Source organism: Taeniopygia guttata, chromosome 23, assembly GCF_048771995.1.
Source record: "Taeniopygia guttata chromosome 23, bTaeGut7.mat, whole genome shotgun sequence".
Classification (NCBI taxonomy): Eukaryota; Metazoa; Chordata; class Aves; order Passeriformes; family Estrildidae; genus Taeniopygia; species Taeniopygia guttata.
In genome coordinates, this window is record NC_133048.1 from 2,308,803 (window position 1) to 2,333,219 (window position 24,417).

Below are 24,417 nucleotides of genomic sequence, written 5' to 3' on the forward strand. Positions count from 1 at the left end.
CAAAAATCCAAAATTTTTACAGTTTGCTGATGAAGGGTGTCAGGATTTTGGGGTGGAATTTGGGATTCTCTCTCCCAAAAACCCCAATAAAAAAGAAGAAGGCAATCAAAGGTTCAGCTGAGAAAATTCCCCCTCACACCAAGTCAGGCCCTCCCTGAAAATCCCAATTTTTCCTGGCTCAGCAAGGCTGGGAATGTGGACAGCAGCAAAAAAATTTTAAAAAAAAGCACCTTTTCCATCTTTCTGACAGAGAAATTAATTTTAAATTCTTGTCCGAATCGCCCTTTGCTCACCCAGGACACTTTGGAACATCAGTCTTGTGTGCCAGGATGGATTTTCTGTCTAAAAATTAACATTTCAGCCGAATTCTTTTGGGGAAAAAAATCACTGAGACACACAGAGAATCACACACACACTCCCAAAAACAGATTCACCACAGGGTTTAGGCAGTGGGGGTCCTGTCCAAGCCCCCCAGGAGACAAAATTCCATGGAAAACATCCCCAAAAAAATTGGGATGTGCCCAAAAAGGGGCTTAAGGCTGTCGAGGCTGTTCCCAGCCAGCTCCTCCTCGTTAAAAACAACAAAAAAATCTCTTTTTTTTAAGAGTTTAAAAAGGAATTCACATCTCAGGAATTCACGTTCCTGACTCGGGGGATGTTTTTTCTCACCTTTCTGCACAAGGAAATGCTCTGCTGCTTTTCCTTAGACATAAAGTTGACTTTATTTCTTTTCTTAAAAAGTTAAAAATACAGAAGGTTCAGAAACTGCTTTTCTCCTTGCAGGTTGCAGCTTAAGGAGAAAACAATCCTTCACTGAAATGTTTCTCTTAATTGGCTTTTTTATTATTATTATAATTATTATTATTATTATATATTTTTCTAATTTTGGGTTGTTTTTTTTTTCTCTCAATCATCATCACCTTTTTTTTGGGTTTTTTTTTGGTTTTTTTGTTAAGGACAGAGGTTGAGGAGTGCTGACTCCACCACTAATTTAATCACTTTTTTTTTTTTTACTTTTTTTTTTTTTTACTTTTTTTTTTTGATTCCAGATTCACATTTTCAGGTGCCAAGAGTCCAGAGAAGAGCCCCCCGCTCACTTCTGCCTTCCTTTTGAGATCAATATTTTGATTTTTGGTGTTTATTTATTGAACACAGCAGTGACCGTTGGCGTCTTTGAAGCGTAATCTCATTTTGGGCCGGTATTTCTCCAGATAAAGCAGCTGTTTGGAATTGAAAGCTCCCCTCCTTTTCCTAAAAAATAAAATCAAAGAAATTGGATATAAATTGAAAAAAGCACCTTTTTGTTCACTTCAGGCAGATTAATTGCTTTTTAGGTTTAATTTTTATTCGTTTTAGTGAGTTTTTTAGGGCTAAAAAAGCAGAATTTTGGTGGGAATTTTTTATCCTCCACCCCCAAGAGGATAAACCCACGGGAAAACAAAAATTTATTTGATAAATAAAATATTTCAGGGGAATATTCAGATCAAATTCCAGCTTTTTTGTTGTTGTTGTTTTCATGGAGTAGGAGATTTTTAGCTCAGATAATTCAAAATATTTGGGCTTTTTCTTCACATTTAAACCCAGATTTTAAGGGAGAGATCACCTGTTAATCCTCATTAATTAATAGTGATTTTTGTACTCCCATCCTTGATATTTTACCTCACAAAATTCAAAATATTTCAGCTTTTTCTTCATATTTAAATGCACATTTTAAAGAGAGATATCACCTGTTAATCATCTTTAATCAGAATCAATTTTTAAAGTCTCATCCTAGACACTTTTACCTCACAAAAATCAAAAATTTGGAGCCTTTTCTTCATATTTAAACCCAGATTTTAAGGAGCAAGATCACCTGCTATTCCTCTTTAATTAGAATAAATTTTTGTACTCCCGTCCCAGACATTTTTACCTCAGAAAAATCGAAATATTTGAGCTTTTTCTTCACATTTAAACCCAGATTTTAACAAGATATTATTTATTTTAGCATAAAACTCCTAAAAAAAAACCCCAATATCTTCCTCAACAGGCTCAGGCAGGTGAAAAACCACCGAATAGATTCCTGGGAGGGTAAAAAATACAAAATAAATTGAATTTTCACTTACTGCCTTATAAACTGAACTGCATCCTCATACTTCATTCCACATTCAATGAGAGCAAGAGCGACCAGAACGGGAGCCCTGCAGGAGAAAAAAATCAATTTTTAAGGAAAAATCCCCCAGAAATAATAAATGGAATCCTTCAAAATTCATCCAATTCCTCTCCCAAACAAGCAGCTGAAGGGTTTATTTTTTTTTATTTCTTGTTTCGCCCGATGTAAAATGATTTTTTTTTTTTAATGGATTTTGCTTCCAAAGGAAATAAAAATCAATAGCAGCTCTTTAGTGGTTGGGGTATGAGAATAATTGTGGGTTTTTCACCTCGTTTTCTGGGTTTTGACATCTCCTGAATAATTTTGAGGGTGGATTGAGCTATGGGTTTGGAGATATTTATATATTTTTTTATTTTTTAAGTAATTTTGGCAAGGAGCAGGGATAAACAGAATTTTCTGCTTTGGGATCTGCATTTCAGAAGTCAGTTAAGGGTAAAAAAAAGGGTTTTTAACAGCCAGGAATCCCAGAATATATTGATTTTTCTCCACCCCACAGTGCAAGAGGCACCTCTAAGGGTGAAGAATTAAAGATGTGCCAGGAATTGGATAATTCCTGAGGCTAAAATAAGAAAATCCTGGATAAATTGTATTTATCACATGTATAAATACAATTATTCATTCTCCAAGGGGGAATTTGAGCAATTCCCACCACTTTTAAATGAGGGAGTTCGTGACTGACACAAGTGTCCTCTGAAGTTTTTTATCAATTTTGAAATTAATCAATTAATCCATATAATAAATGAATATAATACACGGTATGTATATAATAATTTAATAATTAATTAATTAATTAATAATTTAAGCTGCATTAAGTCCCTGCTGCTTTCATGACACAAATCTGATGTTGGTTTAAATTATTTGGAAGAAAACAGAGGAATTGGGGGTTGTTAAACGCCTTCCTGCCAAATAAATGAAATTTATTATTATGTTTATTAAATTTTCTATTCTTAAACTCCATATTATTAATTTATATAATTTAATATATTATTATAATATAATATAATTTATATTATATTATTTATTCTTATGTAACCCAGTTTAAAGCCAAGATAATATTATATAATATATATTATATATGTTATATATTATTTATATTATAGATAACATATATAAAATATATATTATCATATATTATATATATTTATGTATAATTATATAAACATAAAATAAATATTATTATAATATATATAATAAATAGTACTATTTAAAATTTAGCTAAATATATCTTTTATATATTTATGTAATATAATCTATATTATATATTATAAATATAATTAATAATTTATTTAATATAGATAAACATCAAATAATAAAAATAAATAATAAATTTAATAGTAACACTATAATAATGATTAAATGTATTATTATTAAATTCACAATATATTATATATTACATATTTCGATATAATTATATAAATATATAATAAATAATATTTATTAAATATATTTTGTATAATTTTGTAGAAATATATATTATATATTATTAATACAATTTTAATATACTTGAATATCAACTAATAAAAATAAATAATAAATTTAATAGTAACACTATAATAATGATTAAATGTATTATTATTAAATTCACAATATATTATATATTATATATTAGATATTTAGATATAATTATATAAATATATAATAAATATTTATTAGTTATATTATGTATAATTTATAGAAATATATATTATATATTATACATTATGAATAAAAATTTAATATAATTAAATACCACCTAATTAAAAAAAAAATTTAATAGTAACACGATAATAATGACTAAATGTATTATTATGATTAAGATCAGTGTTATGAAATTTAATTTTATTTAAGCCATGAGAGGCACTGACCTGCCCAGCCCCGCCACGCAGTGCACAGCCACGCAGCACCCGGGCTCCTCCCGAAATTTGCTTTTCAAGAGGTTCAGCCAATCCTCCACGATCTGTCCCGGGGGAGGTGCTCCATCATCAAAGGGCCAGTCCTGAGGGGAAAAATCCCAACAATTCCATGAAATCCACAGCCACCAAAATCCTGGAGTTTGCAACAAAAAAAAAAAAAAAAAAAGTCATAAACACAATTTTGTTTTTTTGGTTTTTTTTCCTGGAGTTTCAGGTCGATGTAATGCAACGTGAAATGTTTAATAACCATGTGGTTGCACTTTGCTGTGAACTCTGCAATAAACTGGTTTTTTTTTCCTTGTTCTCAAAATCCCATTTTATTAAAAAAAAAAAAGTGAAAATCAATAGGCATTTTCAGCTAAAAATGCCTATTTTTAGGGGAGAGAGGAGAACTCTGCAGAGCTCTGCTGGTGGTCGTGGCATCCTTTGAAAACCCCATTTGTGCTTCAGGCGAAAATTCCCAAAATGCTCCTGAAAATTCCCAATTCCAGAGGAGCTGCCAGGAATTCAGGGAGCTCCCAATCACCTGGGTGCTTTCGATTTGAAAAAATACCAAAAAAAAACACTCTTATGAGCAGAAAAATGCTCAAATAATGGGAAAAAGTCACATTTTTTGCTGTTGGAAGGGCAGTATTATTGATATTATTGATATCAATGATAGCAACATTATTAATATAATAATAGTATTAATTATTATGATAATAATTAATAAAATTATGTATTAATGTTAATATTATCGTTATTAATATAATGGTAATATTAACATTATCAATATTGTTGATGTTATTAATATCAATAATCAAAAATGCCACAGAAGCGTCTTCCCATTTTTCCTCACACAATTTTCTTGGAATTTTGCTTCACATCTTTCCTTTCAGGCCCAAGCACATCATCTCATAATTTATAATTTTCTTGGGTGTGGGGAGTGCTGGAGAAAGGATGTAAAAGGAAAAAAAAAATAATAATAGTAATTATTTAGCACTTTTCTTTAGATGACTGTGATGTATTTTAGCAGCAAAACTCCTGGCAGGGTCCTGGATTATTCCAGCACCTCTGAAAATGGAAGGAAATTGGTTTAAAAAAGATCCCTCTCTCCTCATCAGGACAAAAAAATCTCTTTTCTGGAGCACTTTGAGAATAGGTTCTGATGAAATAAAATCTTCTGAAACCCAAATTTTCATTCTGAGATGCACTCAGCACTTCCTGCCAGAAATGTCCTGCCAGGTGAGAGCTGAGCCTGAAAGCTACAAAAACCCCAAGAAAACCGAAATATTTTTATATGGGATTAATTCACTGAGCCTAAAGAGCGCAGAAAAGTCCTTTGTTAAAATACTTGGAAAATTAAAAATATCTGGGACAACACAGCAAAGGGAAAGGCCACGGGGATAAGATCAGAAATCAAAATTTGTTCTTTCTAATAAAAGGTTTTTTTTATGGGATTTTCCACCCGGTCCCACAGGGCTGCCTGGGTTATTTTAGGCAGGGTGCTGCTATTGAAAGAGGATTTTCTGTGCTTAATTGAAATTAAATCTTTTTATTTCGTATCCACACAACTCCTGAATCCATCCCAGCGCTGATAAAACACAGGAACAAAATAATTCTGGCAGCAGAGAAGTTTTGTAGGGTTTTTTTTCCTTACTTTGAGCTCTGGGTTCCTGTTGGGACAGGACAGAAAAGCAAATTCTGCACAATGAAAGCAGGATTGCACAAAGTGGGAGAGGCAGGAAAGGGATTTATCCTCTTTCCCCTTTTATTTTATTTTTTTTTTTTTGGAATAGCAAAACACCTCCAGGAATGGCAACCCAGGTGGTGAAGCGACAGAATTTTCAGCTGATAAAGAACTTTTTCTTTGAAAATACTGGAAATTTGGAACTGCCTGGATCTGTGAAGGGTGAGCTCCACAGCTTCCACTTACAGCCTGGAATTCCAAGGAATTCCAAGCAAGGAATTCCCACCTGCCTGCGCCATCCTGGTGCTGGCACAGAGGGGAAAAAAAAAATCTGATTTAATAAATCAAGGAGTGTGAAAAGGACAATTAGGAAAAATATCCCTCAGAGAGGAAAAAAACATCGCAGCATCTCTGGAAGCCAAAAAGTGCCAAAAATCCTCTCAGGAAAAAAATACTGAATATGAACAAGGCACCATAGCTGCTCTAGAAGCCAAAAAGTGCCAAAAATCCCCTCAAAAAAAATTTACTGAAGGTGAACAAAGCAACCACAGCACCTCTGGAAGGCAAAAAGTGCCAAAAATCCCCTCAGGAAAAAAATATTGAAGGTGAACAAAGGCACCACAGCTGCTCTGGAAGGCAAAAAGTGCCAAAAATCCCCTCAGAAAAAAAATACTGAAGGTGAACAAACCAACAACAGCACCTCTGGAAGGCAAAAAGTGCCAAAAAGCGCCAAAAATTCTCTCAGAAAAAAATTATTGAAGGTGAAAAAAGGCACCACAGCACCTCTGGAAGCCAAAAAGTGCCAAAAATCCCCTCAGAAAAAAAATACTGAAGGTGAACAAAGCAACAACAGCAAATCTGGAAGCCAAAAAGTGCCAAAAAGCCAAAAATCCCCTCAGAAAAAAAATATTGAAGGTGAAAAAAGGCACCACAGCACCTCTGGAAGCCAAAAAGTGCCAAAAATCCCCTCAGGGAAAAAAAAAAAAACAACTTTTTTTTCCGATTTTGTGCTCTTGATGTGCAGCAGCCCACAGGAATTAAACCCATCCCTTGCAGGGAACAGCTCATTCCATATTTTCTCACTCTGATTTTTATTCACAATCTGGGAAAAAAAAGCTCTGGAGCCACCATGTTTTATCCATGACCTGCCAAAAAAATCCCATTTTCAGGGGTTTCACCACATTTTTGACCTCAGCAGTGCTAAAATAGACATTAAATAGTGCTAGAAGAGTCACTAATCTTCCCCCAGGCTGTGTTTTTAATGTTAAATGTTATTTTTTACAGGCAAATATTAGCTTGATATAGAGAGGTGTTATTTTCTCAGCTGGGGGGAACTCAATCCCATTTCAGAGCAGCCTGGAAAAAAACAAAAAAAAAAGCAGGAATTCATGGGGAAGATGAGCTGGATTTATCTTTTTCCTGGAGCAGAGTCCTGAGGTTTTTTGGGGTGAGGGAAATATTTCAAACAGGAGGTTCTGCTCAGAGTGAGAGGCACAAAACCAGGGCAGAGCTGCAGGAAACTTCATTTCCAGTTGGTTTTTTTAAGCATCTCTCGGTTCAAAATTGAGGTTTTAAAGCTTCCTGAGAAGCAAAAAAAAAAACTGAATTATTTTAAAAACACAATTCCAGAGGGCAGCCCTGCAAGGAGGGATTTTTCCAACCACACCGAGGCCCATGTGGGTGCCTGGAACTGGAATAAAAACTCTAAAAACTCTAAAAACTCTGCAGGGCTGGAGCCAAGAAACCTGCCTGACCTGGACGTGGAATTTTCACTGACATGCCTGGATAAAATTTCTTTTATCCATGGAATTTTTTTAATTCTTTTTTTTTCTGCATGGAAAACTGCAGGAGTTTTCCTTTTCTTTTTTTGCATTGAAAACTGCAGGAGTTTTCCATTATTATTTCCTTTTTTCAGGCATGGAAAACTGCAGGATTTTTCCTGTGGAAGCCAAGAAACCTGACTAACCTGGATGTGGAATTTTCAATTACTTGCCAGGACAAAATTTTCTTTTTCTCATGGAAAACTGCAGGAATTTTTCTGTGGAAGACAAAAAACCTGCCTGATGTGGATGTGGAATTTTCACTGATATGCCTGGATAAAATTTCTTTTCACCATGGAAAAATATTTTTTTTTTTCTGCATGGAAAACTGCAGGAGTTTTCCTGTGGAAGCCAAGAAACCTGCCTGACCTGGACGTGGAATTTTCAGTGATATGCCTGGATAAAATTTCTTTTCACCATGGAAAAATATTTTTTTTTTTCTGCACGGAAAACTGCAAGAGTTTTCCATTATTATTTCCTTTTTTTTCCTGCATGGAAAACTGCAGCAGTTTTCCTGTGGAAGCCAAGAAACCTGCCTGATGTGGATGTGGAATTTTCACTGATATGCCTGGATAAAATTTTATTTTCCTCACGGAAAACTGCAGGAATTTTCCTGTGGCTGAGCCACAAAAAGCAGGAGAGCTGCAGGAAGGCCGAGGTGCAACTTCTGCCCCTCACAACACTCACTGTTATTACTCACACCAGCAAAATAAACTGATTTTATCAGGCACACTCGAAGAATTTCCAAGTATTGCCTGGAAAAACACTGCCTGGAAGCTCAAAACCACACAAAAGTGTGAAATAGATTACAGAGAGGGGTTTAGTGTGTCATCATGAGGGAGAAATTTAGGTTTTAGGATATTTAGTGTTTTGTAGATGGGGACAAGATGGAGGATGTAGGGTGATGCCTCCAGTTCCTTTCTTTTCTTCTTCCTTCTTCTCCATGGATTTGGGTGGTATCTTGTAATTGGGGAGAAAAATTTGTATTGTGGGACTTGAGGGGTCAGTTATTGGGTTATAAAATAATTTAGGTGTCACTTCTTAATTGGGCAACTTAATTTTTGATGAGGCTTCAAAGGCCTCGTGACACGAGGTTCTGAGCCCTTTTTGTCCTGTTTTCCTGCAGACAGCATGCTGAAGTTTCAATAAAATAACAATAAAACAAGATAAAAAATTCTGTTTGTCTCCTTTTTCTGACACAAAACTGCTCCAGGAGGGTTTTCCCTGTCAGGACAGACACAAGGGCAGCTGGGAGCAGGAATTGCAGCTGCTGAGCAGGGCTCAGGATGGGAATTTGGGAGGAATTCTTCCCTCTGAGCCTGGATTGGGATGGATTTCCCAGAGAATTTGTGTCCAAAACCACCTGGATAATGGGAGTGTCCCTGGCCGTGGTGAGGATGAGTTTTAAGGATTCCAACCCAAAATATTCCAGGATTCCACAGTTCTCTCTTGCCACAGAAATTTGTAGCAATGTGTCACCCACAGGCTCAAAAGTGGCACTTTCTGTAAGAGCAGGGAGAGGGGATTTTATCCAAATCCGGAGAAAAACAACAGCAAAGCCAAAAAAATGTTGTGGCCAAAAACAAGGACCAAACCAGGCTTCAACCACAGGGCTGAGCAGCAGGCATTACCAAAATATACAGAATTATACAATTTTATACAAAATTATACAAAATATTATACAAAATATTATACAAAACATTATACAAAATTATACAAAATTATACAAAATATTATACAAAATATTACACAAAAATAATCACTAAAAAGCAAACAAAATACCTCAACAAATCCAAAACCACACAAAAATCCATCGAGTTTCTCAAACCCACCTTTACCTGGTGCTAAATTCTTTTTATTTTTTCTTTTTTTTTTTGCCAAACTGGACCAGCCCTGAGCACTGAAGAGATCCCCACAAGTTGCAGAGGTGAAAATTCCCATTTTTAGCCAGTTTTAAAGGCAACTCACTAGAACTTGGATTCCTTCTTTCTCGATTGGAGCTTGATCATAAGTGGCATCACAAACTCGCACCAAAGTTGTCACCCCATATTTCTTCAGCTCCTTGAATAGAAAAGAAAACACCTGAGCACTGATGAATGAGAAATTTCCTTTTGTCAGCTACAAAACTCCATGTTTTCCACATTTTCAGGGCACTGAAGTGGAAGGGGCAAGGGATAAAATTTGTGAGGAAATGTTAAAAGTGACAGAAAAAAATGAGGAACGTTTCTGAGGGGAAAAAAAAAATTGCAATTATAAGAGTAAAAATTGCAATTGTAAGAGTAAAATTGCAATTATAAAAGTAAAAATTGCAATTATAAAAGTAAAATTGCAAATATAAGAGTAAAAATTGCAATTGTAAGAGTAAAATTGCAATTACAAGAGTAAAATTGCAATTGTAAGAGTAAAATTGCAATTGTAAGAGTAAAATTGCAATTTTAAGAGTAAAAATTGCAATTATAAGAGTAAAACTGCAATTACAAGAGTAAAATTGCAATTGTAAGAGTAAAATTGCAATTTTAAGAGTAAAAATTGCAATTACAAGAGTAAAATTGCAATTACAAGAGTAAAATTGCAATTATAAGAGAAAAAATGCAATTATAAGAGTAAAATTGCAATTGTAAGAGTAAAAATTGGAATTGTAAGAGTAAAATTGCAATTGTAAGAGTAAAAATTGCAATTGTAAGAGTAAAAATTGCAATTGTAAGAGTAAAAATTGCAATTGTAAGAGTAAAAATTGCAATTGTAAGGTAAAAATTGCAATTATAAGAGTATTAAAATAGCTGTTTAAAGGCTCCATGTAGCTTTTTCTCTTTAAATAGAAGGCTGGGAGTGTTTGCTGCAGGCAGTGTTGACATTTGGAGGCAGGGAGGAACAGAACACACACCCCACCATGCTCCAGCTTCCTGGTAATGCACTAAAAGTAGCACTGGGTGCCAAATAAAGAAGCAGAGGATCAAACAAAAGCTGCTCCAGCTCGCTCTGAAGGCTCAGAAATCAGAATTTCCTCTGCTGTTTGGGGCAGAATTGCACCTCATCATTAGCAGGAATGTACATTGCAGAGAGCGCTGAAAAAAGGAGGAAATTCTCAAGAATTGGGGGGAATAAAAACAAATGGATGGGAGGGAAAACGGAGCAGGGAAGGGACACTCAGGATCCCTCTGGAGTGACAAAACCCTGCACAAGACAGATAAAAACCAGATAAAAACCCTCCTGAGAGAAGCCAGAAGGGCTCAAAGATGTGAAACCCACCGTGCTGCTGGCCCAAAAATGGAATTTTGCTGAATTTCAGATGTTGCTGTGACCCAGCAGAGGCCAATTCTGGCAGCTGAAATCCCTGACAGCTCTGGGATGGACACTGGAGTTAAAGAACTCATCCTGTGAACCTGAAATTCAGTTTTTATTTCATTTTCTGAGCGAGGAGAAAGCTCAGCTCCAGCTCTTAACTCAGCAGCTGAGCAATGGTTGATTTATTTATTACAAACGGTGCATTGCTCAATGAAAAACAACATTTAGAGGCACAAAAATCAAAATATTTTTATCATGGGATGGGTTGGGTGGGAGCTCAAAGCTCACCCAGTTCCACTCCTCTGGTTGGGGACACCAACCTGGCCTTGGACATTTCCAGCTCCTCTGGGAATTCCCTGGATTTTTTACCTAAATCTCCCATTTTTTCTCTTTGAAATCATTTTCATGTCCAAGGATGCTTTGATGGAAAGGGGGGATGTGTTTGTATCCCAAAAGTGAAGATCATCCAAGCCAAGAAATGCAGGAATTCAGAAAAAAACCCAAACAGCAGTGAATTCTGTTCTTGTATTGTGAGGAGAATGTGAAAAATAAAGACAAAAAAAATCTTGAAATTTCCTTCCAGAGGCAAGGAAGGACTGGTCAGCAAATTCCTGAATTTGGACAGGAATTTGGGAATTTTTTTGGACTCATTATTCTTGTCCAAGGAGTAAATCCTTGATGGAGGGGGGTGGGTGTTTCTATCCCAAAACTGAAGCTCATCCAAGCCAAGAAATGCAGGAATTCAGAAAAAAACCCAAACACCAGTGAATTCTGTTCTCATCCTGTGAGGAGAATGTGAAAAATAAAGACAAAAAAGCCCTGAAATTTCAGTTAAGAGGCACTGAGAGGGGAGGAAGGACTGGTCAGCAAATTCCAGGACAGGAATGTTGAGGAATTTGGGAAAATTTTTTGGATTCATTCTTGTCCAAGAAGTAAATCCTTGATGAAAGGGGGTTGTGTTTCTATCCCAAAACTGGAGCTCATCTAAGCTAAGAAATGCAGGAATTCTCAAAAAAACCCAAACACCAGTGAATTCTGTTCTCATCCTGTGAGGAGAATGTGAAAAATAAAGACAAAAAAGCCCTGAAATTTCAGGTAAGAGGCACTGAGAGGGGAGGAAGGACTGGTCAGCAGATTGCTGGGCAGGAATTTTGAGGGATTTTGGAATTTTTTGGAGTCCTTACCTCGATGAACTTGCTGAGGGTCGCATTGGTTGGGTTGTGAGTGATCAGGAAACGCAGATTCTCATAAGTAATTTCCACGGGGGCTGGACGGTTCATAATGGCAAAGAAAATGTGTGAGGGGCCAAAAAAAAAAAAAAAAGAAAAACAAAAAAATCAAAATAAAGGGGGAAATAAACCAAAAAAAAAAAAAATCAATGACCTTGGAAACGTTTCACAGCAGAAAACATCAAAAAGATCACTAATATGCCTGGGATTGATCAGAGCTTGCTTGAATGGGTTTGTTCCTCAGGGGATTTTGCTCCTAGAAAAAGCAGCTTTGCTTCCAATAATCCTCAATTCCCGGCGGGGTGGTATCCTTCAGGCTCCCAAAATTCCCACTGCAGGCCAGGCTGGGGAATTCTACATCGAGGCACTGGTGAGGTGAGGGCAGCCAGGGCAGGGTTGTGGCTCCTCTTGGTTCTCCTGGGGCTGAGCTGTGCCAGGGAGGTGCTGCCAAGGGGCAGGAGATATCCCATAAATCTGAGCCGCCTTCCCGGAGTCTCCAAGGCCAAAAAAAAAATGGGAATTCTGGCAGGCAGACACACGTGGGGAGCCCCCTGAGCTCACTTGGCAGCCAGGGTGCTGTGCTGGGCCTGGCAGAAGTCTGCCCTGACGCTCAGAATCGCCATAAATGTGCCAAGGGTGCTCCAACAGAACTCCTGGAATGGGGGAAAAGAGGGAAAAGTTGGTGATTCTGTCCCCATCAGTGATTCCCCACACAGAGAAACTCAAATTAAATAAAACGTGCCAAGTATGCTCCAATAGAACCCCTGGAATGGTGGAAAAACAGCAGGAAAAATTCATGATTTTCTGCCCATCAGTGATTCCCCCTCAGAGAAACTCAAATTAAAATAATCACAAAAAAAAACCCAAGAAATCAAAGTCCTGAATCATAAATATTGTGAATATTCTCTTGGGATATTGTGCCAAGTATCCCCCAACAGAATATCTGGAATTGGGGGGAAAAAAGAGGGAAAAGTTGGTGATTCTGTGCCCAGCAGTGATTCCCCACACAGAGAAATTCAAATTAAATAAAATGTGCTAAGTATGGTCCAACAGAACTCCTGGAAAGGGGGAAAAAAGAGGGACAAGTTGGTGATTCTGTGCCCATCAGTGATTCCCCACACAGAGAAATTCAAATTAAATAAAATGTGCTAAGTATGGTCCAACAGAACTCCTGGAATGGGGGAAAAAGAGGGAAAAGTTGGTGGATTTTGTGCCCATCAGTGATTACCCCCCAGAGAAACTCAAATTAAAATAATCACTAAAAAAAACCCCAATAAATCAAAGTCCTGATAGGTCTAATCATAAATATTGAGAATATTTTCTTGGTATACTGTGCCAAGTATCCTCCAACAGAACTCCTGGAGTTGGGGGAAAAACTGCAGGAAAAGTTGGTGGATACTCTCCCCATCACTCACCCACCCCAGAGAAACTCAAATTAAAATAATCACTAAAAAAAAAAAAAAAAAACCAATAAATCAAAGTCCTGATAGGTCTGATCAAAAATATTGTGAATATTCTCCCGGGATTTGCTGTAATTCCTGCTCCTGGAGGCACCAGGAGTAAGGAATTCTGTGTTCCCCTCCTGGAGTAACAGAAAACAGCACAAAGCCAAGCACACACTTGGAAATGTCACAGGCACAGCCCCACCTGCTTGGATTAATCCCAAATATATCAAAAATACCACTGCTGTGCTTTTATTTTCTGAACAAAACCAGCAGCAGGAGCAGAAATAAGGGTATAATAAATAAAATAATAAAATAGAATCAGTTTTTCATGTATTTCAGCTCCTGCCAGCAAATAAATTCCACCCAACTCGAAATATCCCCCAGGAATCTATCAAAGTGATGGCCAAATGGTCATTTAGCAGCAATAACTTTTAGTTATTCTCAATTATTTCAGTTATAACCATAATAACTTTGGGTTATTCGCTGCCTTATCTCTATTTACAGACCTGGGCTTTAAAGGCAGCCACAGCTCTCAGCTTGAAAAGCCAGAAATCAAAACACAAAATTTCAGCAATAAAGGGTGGAACAAAGTCCTGAAATTCAGGGGGATGAAAATGAGAGTTATCCCAACAGCACCTCAAATCAGAAATATTAAATTATCAGCGTGGTTTTTTAAAATAATGAAGCCAATGAATTGCTGCTGATGCTTCTTTTTTTATTTTTTATTTTTTTTTATGAGGGGAAAAAAGGTTGAAATCAGCTGGATAAAATCCCAGGCTGCAGGCAGGAGTCACAAACCCACAAGTGGAGTGGAAAGGTCAGCGTGGCAACACTGGAGTGAGGAAAATTAGGGAAAAACCCACCCCTGTGAGTGCCCAGTGTTTAATGAGATCCTCACTTTCACACAGGCAAATTAAGCACCACCAAATTACCCTTTTTCAGTGCAAAAATCACCCAAAGAACAGCAATCACCGCCTCAAAGTACAGCTTTCAGTGCCAAAAATGAGATTAATTAGCTTGCCAGAGGCAAGGGGAAAGCTGCTCTCAATCACCTCCCCCGACCTCGAGGCAGAGTGACTGAAATACAAATTTCCACCACCAATTCTGGGATGTTTCACCCACAAAAATCCCCCCTAAACACATCACACGCGAGTCCCTGCATTTATCAATTCCCTCTCTCACAGAGCACAGGAAATTAAAGAGGTGAAAGCCCAATTAGGAGAATAAAAAATGGTTTTATAAATAATTTAATGGCAAAATGGAGAAAGAAGAACCTCCATTCCTAGATTTTCTCCTCTCAGATTTGGTTGGAAGATTCTCATCCAGAGCTATTTTTGCCCTGGAAGTTGTATCAAATCAGGGTCATTTTGGATATTCTTTGAATTTCACCCCAATTATTTTAAAAGGCAGTTGTACAAACAATTTACCAAGCGATTAAGTGGAATATTTCATTTCCAATTAACAAGTGGAATATTTCATTTCCAATTAACAAGTGGAATATTTCATTTCCACGTCTGCTGAGAGTGCCAAGGAGTCACCAGCTCCTCTGAAAACCAGGAATGACACCAGCTCCCCCTTCCCAAAGGAATATTCCTGAAGTATTTAATTAGCTCCTAGTTCAGGAGTAATTAAACATGTATTTTTACTAAAGCACTGTATTTAAGCCTGAAAAAAGTTATTTCCAGCAGGATAAGGAGTTGATGGAACACACAAGGCTAATTTTAAAAGTTTGGGCTGCTGATGGATACTGAGTTTAAAAAGAAAAATCAGGCTTCTCATTAAGAAAATTAAAATTTTTTTGTCTACACTTTCTGATTTTTCCCCAGGTAAACATTTCACAAATTCTCTCTGCAAGTAAATTTGCATTTCAAAACCCCAGGAGAATAAACTGCAACCAGGTCTGTGGACAGCAGCAAACAAGGAATGGTTTTTCAGCCAATTAACCTTCAGATTTTCTAGTCAGAAAGCGAGATGAGGCACGGAGAGGAACCAAAAAAATGATGATGCTGGGCTGGAAAAGGGAGCAGAAGCATCCGAGGAGGAAAAGCAGAGAGGCAGCAGGACAGAGAGGTGGGAATGAACATTTTTGGAGCTGGGAGGCAGCTCCTGGTGGTGTCATCAGGGAATTCTGCTCAATCCAGGTGTTATTTGATTAATCCAGATGTTATCTGCTTAATTCAGGTGTTATTTGATCAATCCAGGTGTTATTTGATCAATGCAACTGTTATTCTCTGCTCAATCCAGCTGTTGTTACCCGCTCAATCCAGGTGGGAGGGATTTTGGGAAGTTTTTAACACAGATCCCACCAGGATTTCCTCCCCTCACTCACAGCCTGATCCGAGGTAAATTTGAGAGGAATTTCTTCTCAAATGGGCAAAAATAAGCTGAAAATCCATGGAAAAGGCAGGAATTAAGCAGCATAAATTAATCAAGGTAACAACTGATCAGGGGAGAAATGAATTCCTGGCTTGACGGGAGCTGGAGATGGTTGGGAGTGAAATCCCAGACAGCCACAATGAATTTAGGATTCCTAAATCCGAGATCCCAGGGTAAAGGAAAAGCAAGGAATGACAGCGTGAGGAACTCCCAGTTCCATCAGCTCCTCCAAAATTACACAGAGAGAGAGAAGGAGGGAGAGGAACAGCTGAGAACAGCTGCAGCTTCCAGGGATTGCAGAACAAGGATCCCCCTGGAAAGGTCACCGGGATCCCCTTTCCAACGCCCCAGGGCACAGGATGCAGCCAGCACTCCCTGCTAATTTGTTACTTGGAATTAAAAGGATCCTCGGGAAGGCCTCCAGCAATCCCAAAATCGTTTTGCTCCTCTCGAATTTGTGAGCTGCTGGATTTTCCTTTTCCATGATACCTCTGGAATTTCCACACGTGAAAGCAGCGCTGTCAAACTTCCATCTTCTGGCTTTTCCTGACACTCTGCCCATGCCAGGTTTTACTTCCCCTTCCTGAAAACTCCCCACTGAGTGACCCCTCTCTATCCCTACACTGCCAAAACATTTTCACCTGCAACATTTTCCACGTGAAAAACGCCAGAAACCTCCAAAAACTTAAAACCACAAATCAGCCAGAACCCAAAAAAAAAAAAAACCCCAAAAAAACCCCAAAACAAACAAACAAAAACTATTTTCTAAAACATCCTCTGAAGGAGGAAAACCCTGGAATTAAATGGTTTTGGATGAACTGAAGGAAGCTTGCTCAGACTGACACGTGCCTGCAGAGGGGTGAGGTCCAAAAATTTCGCTGTTCCACCCTGCCCACCCCTTCCCAGTCCCTCCCAGTCCCTCCCAGTTTGCTGACAAGCTCTGGGGCTGACTCACTCTGTTTCCTCTGTGGCAGCAGATACGGATCTGCCCCAGCAGGAACAAGAAGCTCAAAGAAGCCTCGAGTGGCAATGCCACTGTCAGGAAATGGTGACAATTGTCACCTGCCCAGGGGTGAGGCAAAGCTCACCACATCCCTAAACTGGAATGGATGGAAAAATCACCCTGGGAACACCGGGAAGCAGCTGGACACTGCCCCAGTTCTTCCAGGAAAGTGCTTCATGCTCTTTTTCCCTGCTAATGCTGTTCTGACATTAGGATTATTTAAAAAAAAAACACCTTCCCCACCCATCATTTCAGTTTTTAAAGGACATGTTGGAATGGTGTTTGCATTCCATGCCCAAAAAGCTGAAAGTTGCTAAAAGTGTTTGAAGTTGCTAAAACTTTGAAGTCAAAAGCAAAAGGAAAAAAAAAATTAAAACTTGAGCCTCAATCCTGTTTAAGCCACGGAATTATATTCACATGAAATCAAAAATTACTTTCAGTAATTTGTTTGCGACATCAATAAGCCTTTCCTAAAAACCAGAAGGCTGAGCTGTCTAAGCTGGGCTTTGAAAACAAGGTCCTGCCTTGATCAACAGCTCAGCCTAAATATTCTCACACGAAATATCAAAACCCAACACCAAAACCCCATTAACGAGTCGAGCAGGACTTAAAAGCAACTTCAAAAATCACGCAGAAAAACACACAGAAGCTGCAGAGCTGAGTCACTTGCACCTTGCTCATCTGCCTAATTTGAGTTTCCATCCAGCTCTGCTGGGAAAACGCCTCAGTTTGGAGCTGAGGAGTTAAAGCAGGCTGACAGCCCAGCCTGGGGCTGACTGATAAATGTCACTGCCCGGCCACAAAGTCCCAATTGTTCCCTGGTGAGGCCCATTCTCTCTCACAGCTCGGTTTTCAGAGCTGAACTTTTTTATTTTAGGTGGGAACAGAGAGAGAAACAAGAAGCAACAAAAAGCTACAATTAACAGTGACCAACCTGGCGAGCCCCGAGAGCTGGGAAAGAACATCTCGGCCTCCTCCGGCCCCTCAGCATCAGCAAAAAGCTGTGAGATGATACCAGGGTCACAGGCACTCCGAAGGGATTTGATATTTCTTATTTAAGAGGTGTTCCAGCTCTCACTGGCTCAAAAAACAGCAGCCTCCAAGGCATGGGGGCGGATTTCCGAGGTTTTCACGGAGCTGCTGTGAATCTCCAGCTGTCAGGGGCACCCAGAGCCCCCAGCTGCTCTCTGCCAGGGCAGGAACAGCCCTGAAAATGGGGTTTTCCCTCCCAAAATACACGAGCTATCACGTCATTTGGAATCCCAGCATGGTTCAGGCGCCTCTCTGAGAATTCCATCCCATCCCTCATCACCTCACAGGGAATTCCTGCCTAAAAAACTTCCTAGACAGGAATTTTCAAACTTCTGTCAGGGTGAAGCCATTCCCTCTCATGCTGGCACTTCTGTAGGGAGCTCCCTGCTTGCCCTGCTCCTTTCCCAGCTCTGGAGCCTTTCCATGAATCACCTGGATCTGCCTTGCCAGGTATCAAACCTGGAATTCCAGAGGGGGCAAAGTCCTGGCAGGAGCCAGGGGAGCAGCCTGAGCTCTGCCCTGAGGCAGGGAAAGCTCAGTGGGGAAGAGCAGGATGGATCTCTGCAGGGAATTCAGCCTGGGATCATTCACTGAGGTGTTTCTTGAGGTGTTTAAAAAAAAAAAAAAGAAAAAACCACAACTAGATCCTGAGTAAGACCCACATTCCTGGCTGTGCATCCACACTCCTACCTTAACTCCAGCTGAGTTGATTAAATCCAAGTATTTCTACATGTTGAGTCATAAGGAGACAGAGTTTTCTGGCTGCTGCTAGTGGTGGGTATCTCTTTTTTTTTATTTTTTATTCCCCCCCCCTCCTTTAAATCCTAACTGCAGTTCTGAGTCAGACCCTGCCTGGTTCGTTTGGGGAGTTTCGAGGCGAGTTTCCATTTATACAGGAGCTTTTTCAAAGCCAAATTTCTGCCTTCCTCCTCCTCCTCCTCACCCCGAAACCAGCGAGCACACACTGCCCCGGGGAGAAAATGCAGATGGTGACTAATCACACCCCAAAAAAGCCACTTCCAGCACTTCCCCACAGCCTCACCTGCGCTCCAAATCCCAAAGCTCAGCTCCTTCTCAATCCCAAGCTCGCCCCGAGCTGACATTGCCCAGAAATCCGCCCCTCCCTGACTCAGACCTTCCCGCAGGTCACTCGCAGCACCCCGAGCCACGCCAGGACTTTTCCCGAGGCATTGCTCGGCCCAGAATCCATCGGCTCCCCCTTTCCCAGCCCCAAATCCCACAGGGTAACAGCCCTTTATCCAGACAAACCGGCCCCACAGCCCTGCCCCCAATTCCCACCCCAGGAAAACCACCACATCCTGGACACCCTTCCTTTCCTGCCCCCCTCCAGCCTGAGAAATGTCACCGCTCCCCAGCTTTTTCCAGCCCTAAACACACAAAAAAAACCTCGAGGCTTCCCTTTCCCACCCCCAAAAAAATATCCATAGCTTTTATCAAACTTGTCCCCTGTCCACACAGGAATAGGTAACACCCCTTCCCTCAAAACACTGCTCCAAATGCCCCCCAACACCAGGTAAAAAAACCCCAAAACCAGGTACAAATTCCCCCCAAAGCCAGGTAAAAACCCCCAAAACCAGATACAAATTCCCCCCAAAAGCCAGGTACAAATTCCCCCCAATGCCAGGTACAAATTCCCCCCAAAGCCAGGTACAAATTCCCCCCAAAGCCAGGTACAAATCCCTCAAAAACCAGATACAAATTTCCCCCAAAACCCAGATATAAATTCCCCCCAAAGCCAGGTACAAACCCCTCAAAAACCAGATACAAATTCCCCCCAAAGCCAGGTACAAACCCCTCAAAAACCAGGTACAAAATCCCCCAAAATCCAGGTATAAATCCCTCAAAAAACAGATACAAATTCCCCCCAAAACCCAAATACAAATTCCCCCCCAAAGCCAGGTACAAATCCCCCAAAAAGCAGATACAAAATCCCCCCAAAGCCAGGTACAAATTCCCCCCAAAAACCAGGCACAAACCCCACATTCCACCCTCCTGCAGCCTCCCTGTCCCCCCCAGGAAATGCCCTCCCTTCCTGAACATCCCCCCAAAACCGCCTGCAAGGGGGGCTTGGGGACCCACACAAGGCTGGGGGTGGGCACTGAGCCCCCCACATCCCCAAGATGAGGAAGACCCCCCCAAAAAACCAGCGATAAGGGACCCCCAAAGCTACAGGTCAAAGCTGTCCCCAGCCAGCCCTGGGGACCCTCCACAGGCACACGGGGACCCCCAGAGCACCCCCAAGCACAGGGGGGACCCCAGAGCTTTGAGCCACCCCCAAACCTCCTCTTTGCACGCAGGGAGCCCTGAAAGCCTCGCAGGATCCCCCAAACAAACCCCACAGGCCGGGAATTTCCTCCACAACGGGAAGGACTCCCCGAAGCAGCCCCTGGAGCCGGGCAGAGCCTCGTGGACCCCCAAACCCACCACCCCCAAACCTCCTGCACCCCCAAGCCCACCCCAAACCCTGCACCCCCAAACCCACCCCCTCAGCCTTCCCCAACCCTGACGCTCCCAAAGCCTCCCCCAGAACACAAAACCCCCTCCAAACCACCCACAAGGGCCCAAGGAGACTCTCCGGGCCCCCCAGAGCAGGGAATCCCCTCCAAACACGCCAAGCAACACCCGGGATTCCCCCCCCACCTCTTCCCCAGCCCCCGGGGCGGCGCCTCCCGCCTCGCCCGGTGCCCTCCGCGGTTCTCACCGTGGGCATTGAGCGGGCCGGGGGCCGGGCAGGCTCCGTGACGGGGCTGGGGCTGCGCTGGGCCCGGTCCGGCCGGAGACACCGAGAGCCCCGCGCGCCGCCACACGGCTCCGAGCGCACAGGCCGCGCCCCCCCCCGCACACCCACGGCCCGCGCGGTGGTACGGTCCGCCCACACCGGCCCCCGCCTCGGGGCAGCGCGCTGGGCGCGTCCATTCCGAACGTGGAGGGGGGAATGGAGCTCGCGGCAGTTTTCAGTGTCTGGCGTGGCCTCCCGGGAAAGCTCCCGTCACGAACTGCAGTGACGAGACACGGAGCTACAGAGGTTCGGTGTGAGGAGGAAATGCTTCCCTGTGAGCGCGGCTTGGAATGCCCCGAGCTTGGAATTGTTCGAAGCCAGGTTAGGTAATGCCTTGAGCAACCCGCTCCAGAGGGAGGTGGCCCCTCTCCGTGTAGCGGAGAACGGCTCCTTCCATCCCCCGTTATATCCTATGGTAGAGGCCTCTCCCCCCCGTTGGGCATTGGTATGGGCCGGGGCGGCTCGCCCTGACCAGCCTTGGTACGTCCCAGCGCCCCCCGCAGCCCCCGCGCACTTGGACCGGCCCTCTGGCCGCACGTGCACACGGAGCCTTCCACGCCAGCATCCCCCCCCCCCCACTAGCGCAGTGGTACAGCCCGCTCCTCCCCACAGCGGTCAGTGGTTCGGCCCGCCCGGGGGTTCCCGCGGCGGGACCGGGAGCGGGAATGGGGGACCGGGATCGGGATCGGGAATCCGGAACCGGGAATCGGGGACCGGGAATCGGGGACCGGGATCGGGAATCGGGGACCGGGAGCATTAATCGGGGACCGGGATCGGGAATCGGGGACCCGGGAACGGGATCGGGACCGGGACCAGGATCCGGGACCGGGGACCAAGGACCAGGATCGGGATCGGGACCGGGGATCCGGGATCGGGACCGGGATCGGGGACCCAGGACTGGGACTGGGATCGGGGACCGGGATCGGGACTGGGGATCAGGGACCGGGACTGGGATCGGGGACCGGGATCGGGACTGGGGATCAGGGACCGGGACTGGGATCGGGGACCGGGATCGGGACTGGGGATCAGGGACCGGGACTGGGGATCAGGGACCAGGTTCGGGACTGGGGATCAGGGACCTGGATCGGGACTCGGATCGGGGACCGGGACCAGGATCGGGACTGGGGATCAGGGACCGGGACTGGGATCGGGGATCAGGACCGGGATGGGGACCGGTACCGGGATCGGGGATCAGGGACAGGGATCGGGGATCAGGGACCGGGATCGGGACTGGGATCCAGGATCGGGGACCCAGGACTGGGACTGGGATCGGGGACTAGGACCAGGATCGAAACTGGGGATCAGGGATCGGGACCGGGATGGAGACCAGTACCGGGATCTGGTACTGGGACCGGGATCGGGACCGGAGACCAAGGACCAGGGTCGGGACCGGGAACCGGGATCGGGCACCAGGATCGGGACTGGGAATCGGGGACCAGGATCGAGGAACCGGTTCCGTGGTCAAGAACACACGGGGAAGCACCGGCTGGGGCACGGCGATCCCGGCTGAATCATCCATGAAGGGGCAAAGCTGAGGGTGAGAAAAAAGGTACCAGCAAACCTTTGTCCCTCAAAATACACTTCGCTGGGTTTAATGGCTCTGCAAAATCATAACCGGAGTCGCATAAACTCTGATAAATTGTGAAAAACGCCTATCACTTGGTTTTTCAAATTTTAAGAGTTTAATAATAATAAAATGGTTATAAAAATAGTAATACAATTAGAGTAATAAAGTTTAGAGTTAGGACAATTACAAGACAATAAAAAGCAAAGAATTACGGATGTCTGGATGCTCTCAGACACTAAAGTCAGGAAAAGCATCCCTTGTGAACAAAGGAATAACCTTAAAAGCAACAGCCTGTTGCATATTTATATATCCCTCATGGTTATGCATAAATTCTATTTAAAACAAGAAACTGTCTGTTGTATGTCAACTATTTCCATTAATCCCCATGGTGTCTTCGAGTCTGAGCAAGGCCTGAAGAAATTAGCTTCTTCTGATAAGAAAACCATAAATTCCTTTTCTTTGGAAGATTTAGGTGTTCCTCAAAGCAAGTATCTCATTCCTAAAAAAAACTTCCCCCACATACATAGTCTCTATTTTAACATTATGTTGGAATCTAAAAGTGCATTTACCACACTACTTAAGAGAATTAATACAGCACAACTTTGAGTTACTCTCTCCACATCCACCAGTCCCTGCCTCCATTACCTGCCGCTCCCACGACAGGTGAGTGACTGGATGGATTTCAAAGTGGCAAATACTTTGTTCAGTGCCGAGACACACATCTTGAGCATCAATGTTATTGCCTTCACAAATGAATCCTAGTTGCTCCTTAGCAACAGAGGATTCTGAGCTTGCTGTTTGCCACTTTTCATTCAGCTTTCATGCCCACACTCTATGCTCTGAGGGGTTTTCTTATGATTTAATCCTAGTGCGATGATGGGGTGGATCACATAAACAGTGGCATTACTTATAGTAAGCAAAAAGGCAGTGGCCACATTAGAAGCAGGATCATAGGTAAAATGGATGGGTTACTCTGTCCCCACATCCACAATTCCCTGCCTCCATGCCGCCGCTTCCATGACGGACTGGATGAATTACTCTCCCCATATCCATGATTCCATGCCTCCATTATCCCCCACTTTCACAAGGGACTGGATGAATTACTCTCCCCATATCCACCATTCCCTGCCTCCATCATTCCCCACTTCCATGACGGACTGGATGAGTTACTCTGTCCCCACATCCACCATTCCCTGTCTCCACAACGGACTGGATGAGTTAATCTCTCCCCACATCCACCATTCCCAGTCTCCATCACCCCCCATTCCAACCCCGCCACCGGCCCCGCGCCATTCATGAGGGGGGCGCGGGTGGCGCCCGGCGCATGCGCGGAGCGCTCCCGGGGCGATTCCCCCTCACACACACAGAGACACACACACTCACACTCACACACACAGAAACACACACACACACAGACACACACACACAGACAGACACACACAGACACAGACACACACAAAGACACAGACATAGACAGACAGACACACACCGGTGGCTCCCTCCGCGCCATTCCCGCCCGGCCCCGGCGCATGCGCACGCGCTCCCGCGGCTGTCCCCTCACACTCACACACACCCCCCCCACACACACACCCTCATACACACCTCACACACACACACACACCCCCATACACACAAACACACACACAGACACACACACAGACAGACAGACACACACCGGTGGCTCCCTCCGCGCCATTCCCGCCCGGCACCGGCGCATGCGCGGCGCGCTCCCGCGGCTGTTCCCCTCACACTCACACCCCCACACACACACACACACACACCCCCTCACCCACACACACACACACACATACACACCCTCTCACACACACCACCTCACACACACAGACAGACAGACAGACACACACACACACACACACAGACACAGACAGACAAACAGACAGACACACACCGGTGGCTCCCTCCGCGCCATTCCCGCCCGGCCCCGGCGCATGCGCGGCGCGCTCCCGCGGCGGTCCCCCTCACACTCACACACCCCACACACACACACTCACCCCCCCCCACACACACACCCCCCCACAGACACACCTCACACACCCACACACACACACCCCCTCACACACACACACACACAGATAGACAGACAGACAGACACACACACACCGGTCGCTCCCTCCGCGCCATTCCCGCCC

The 24,417-nt window shown here is 43.1% G+C and overlaps 1 protein-coding gene and 3 long non-coding RNA genes across 6 annotated transcripts; 1 reads left to right on the plus strand and 3 right to left on the minus strand.

Moving 5' to 3' along the window:
* Nucleotides 1-697: 697 nt before the first annotated feature.
* Nucleotides 698-20,827, minus strand: PTP4A2 (protein tyrosine phosphatase 4A2). 2 transcript variants are annotated; one of them, XM_041720729.2, is made up of 6 exons: nucleotides 20,623-20,805; nucleotides 12,000-12,697; nucleotides 9,499-9,591; nucleotides 3,994-4,124; nucleotides 2,103-2,177; nucleotides 698-1,251 (listed from the first exon to the last, which is right to left on the minus strand). In XM_041720729.2, exons 2-6 carry the CDS (start codon nucleotides 12,093-12,095, stop codon nucleotides 1,143-1,145), a joined length of 504 nt encoding a protein of 167 aa, XP_041576663.1. In that variant the 5' UTR covers nucleotides 12,096-12,697; nucleotides 20,623-20,805; the 3' UTR covers nucleotides 698-1,142. The 2 variants fall into 2 exon arrangements, with proteins under 2 accessions (XP_041576663.1, XP_072773962.1); XM_072917861.1 differs by lacking the exon at nucleotides 9,499-9,591 and having other exon boundaries at nucleotides 20,623-20,827.
* On the minus strand, nucleotides 7,562-9,492 carry LOC140680467 (uncharacterized). Its single transcript, XR_012051790.1, has 2 exons — nucleotides 8,063-9,492; nucleotides 7,562-7,766 (listed from the first exon to the last, which is right to left on the minus strand). It is a non-coding gene; the product is annotated as an uncharacterized lncRNA (long non-coding RNA).
* A 9-nt stretch (nucleotides 20,828-20,836) lies between the features above and the next one.
* On the plus strand, nucleotides 20,837-21,148 carry LOC140680466 (uncharacterized). 2 transcript variants are annotated; one of them, XR_012051789.1, is made up of 2 exons: nucleotides 20,837-21,026; nucleotides 21,122-21,148. It is a non-coding gene; the product is annotated as an uncharacterized lncRNA (long non-coding RNA). The 2 variants fall into 2 exon arrangements; XR_012051788.1 differs by having other exon boundaries at nucleotides 20,837-21,021.
* Nucleotides 21,149-22,359: 1,211 nt separating this feature from the next.
* On the minus strand, nucleotides 22,360-23,837 carry LOC140680481 (uncharacterized). Its single transcript, XR_012051831.1, has 2 exons — nucleotides 23,757-23,837; nucleotides 22,360-22,776 (listed from the first exon to the last, which is right to left on the minus strand). It is a non-coding gene; the product is annotated as an uncharacterized lncRNA (long non-coding RNA).
* Nucleotides 23,838-24,417: the final 580 nt, after the last annotated feature.

Coding starts and splice junctions, on each gene's coding strand:
- PTP4A2 (XM_041720729.2), bottom strand. CDS start 12,095: ATGAACCGTCCAGCCCCCGTGGAAATTACTTATGAGAATCTGCGTTTC. Junction 9,592..11,999: donor CCCTCAGCAAGTTCATCGAG/GTAAGGACTCCA, acceptor TTTCTATTCAAG/GAGCTGAAGAAATATGGGGT. Junction 1,252..2,102: donor GCAGTTCAGTTTATAAGGCA/GTAAGTGAAAAT, acceptor TTTATTTTTTAG/GAAAAGGAGGGGAGCTTTCA.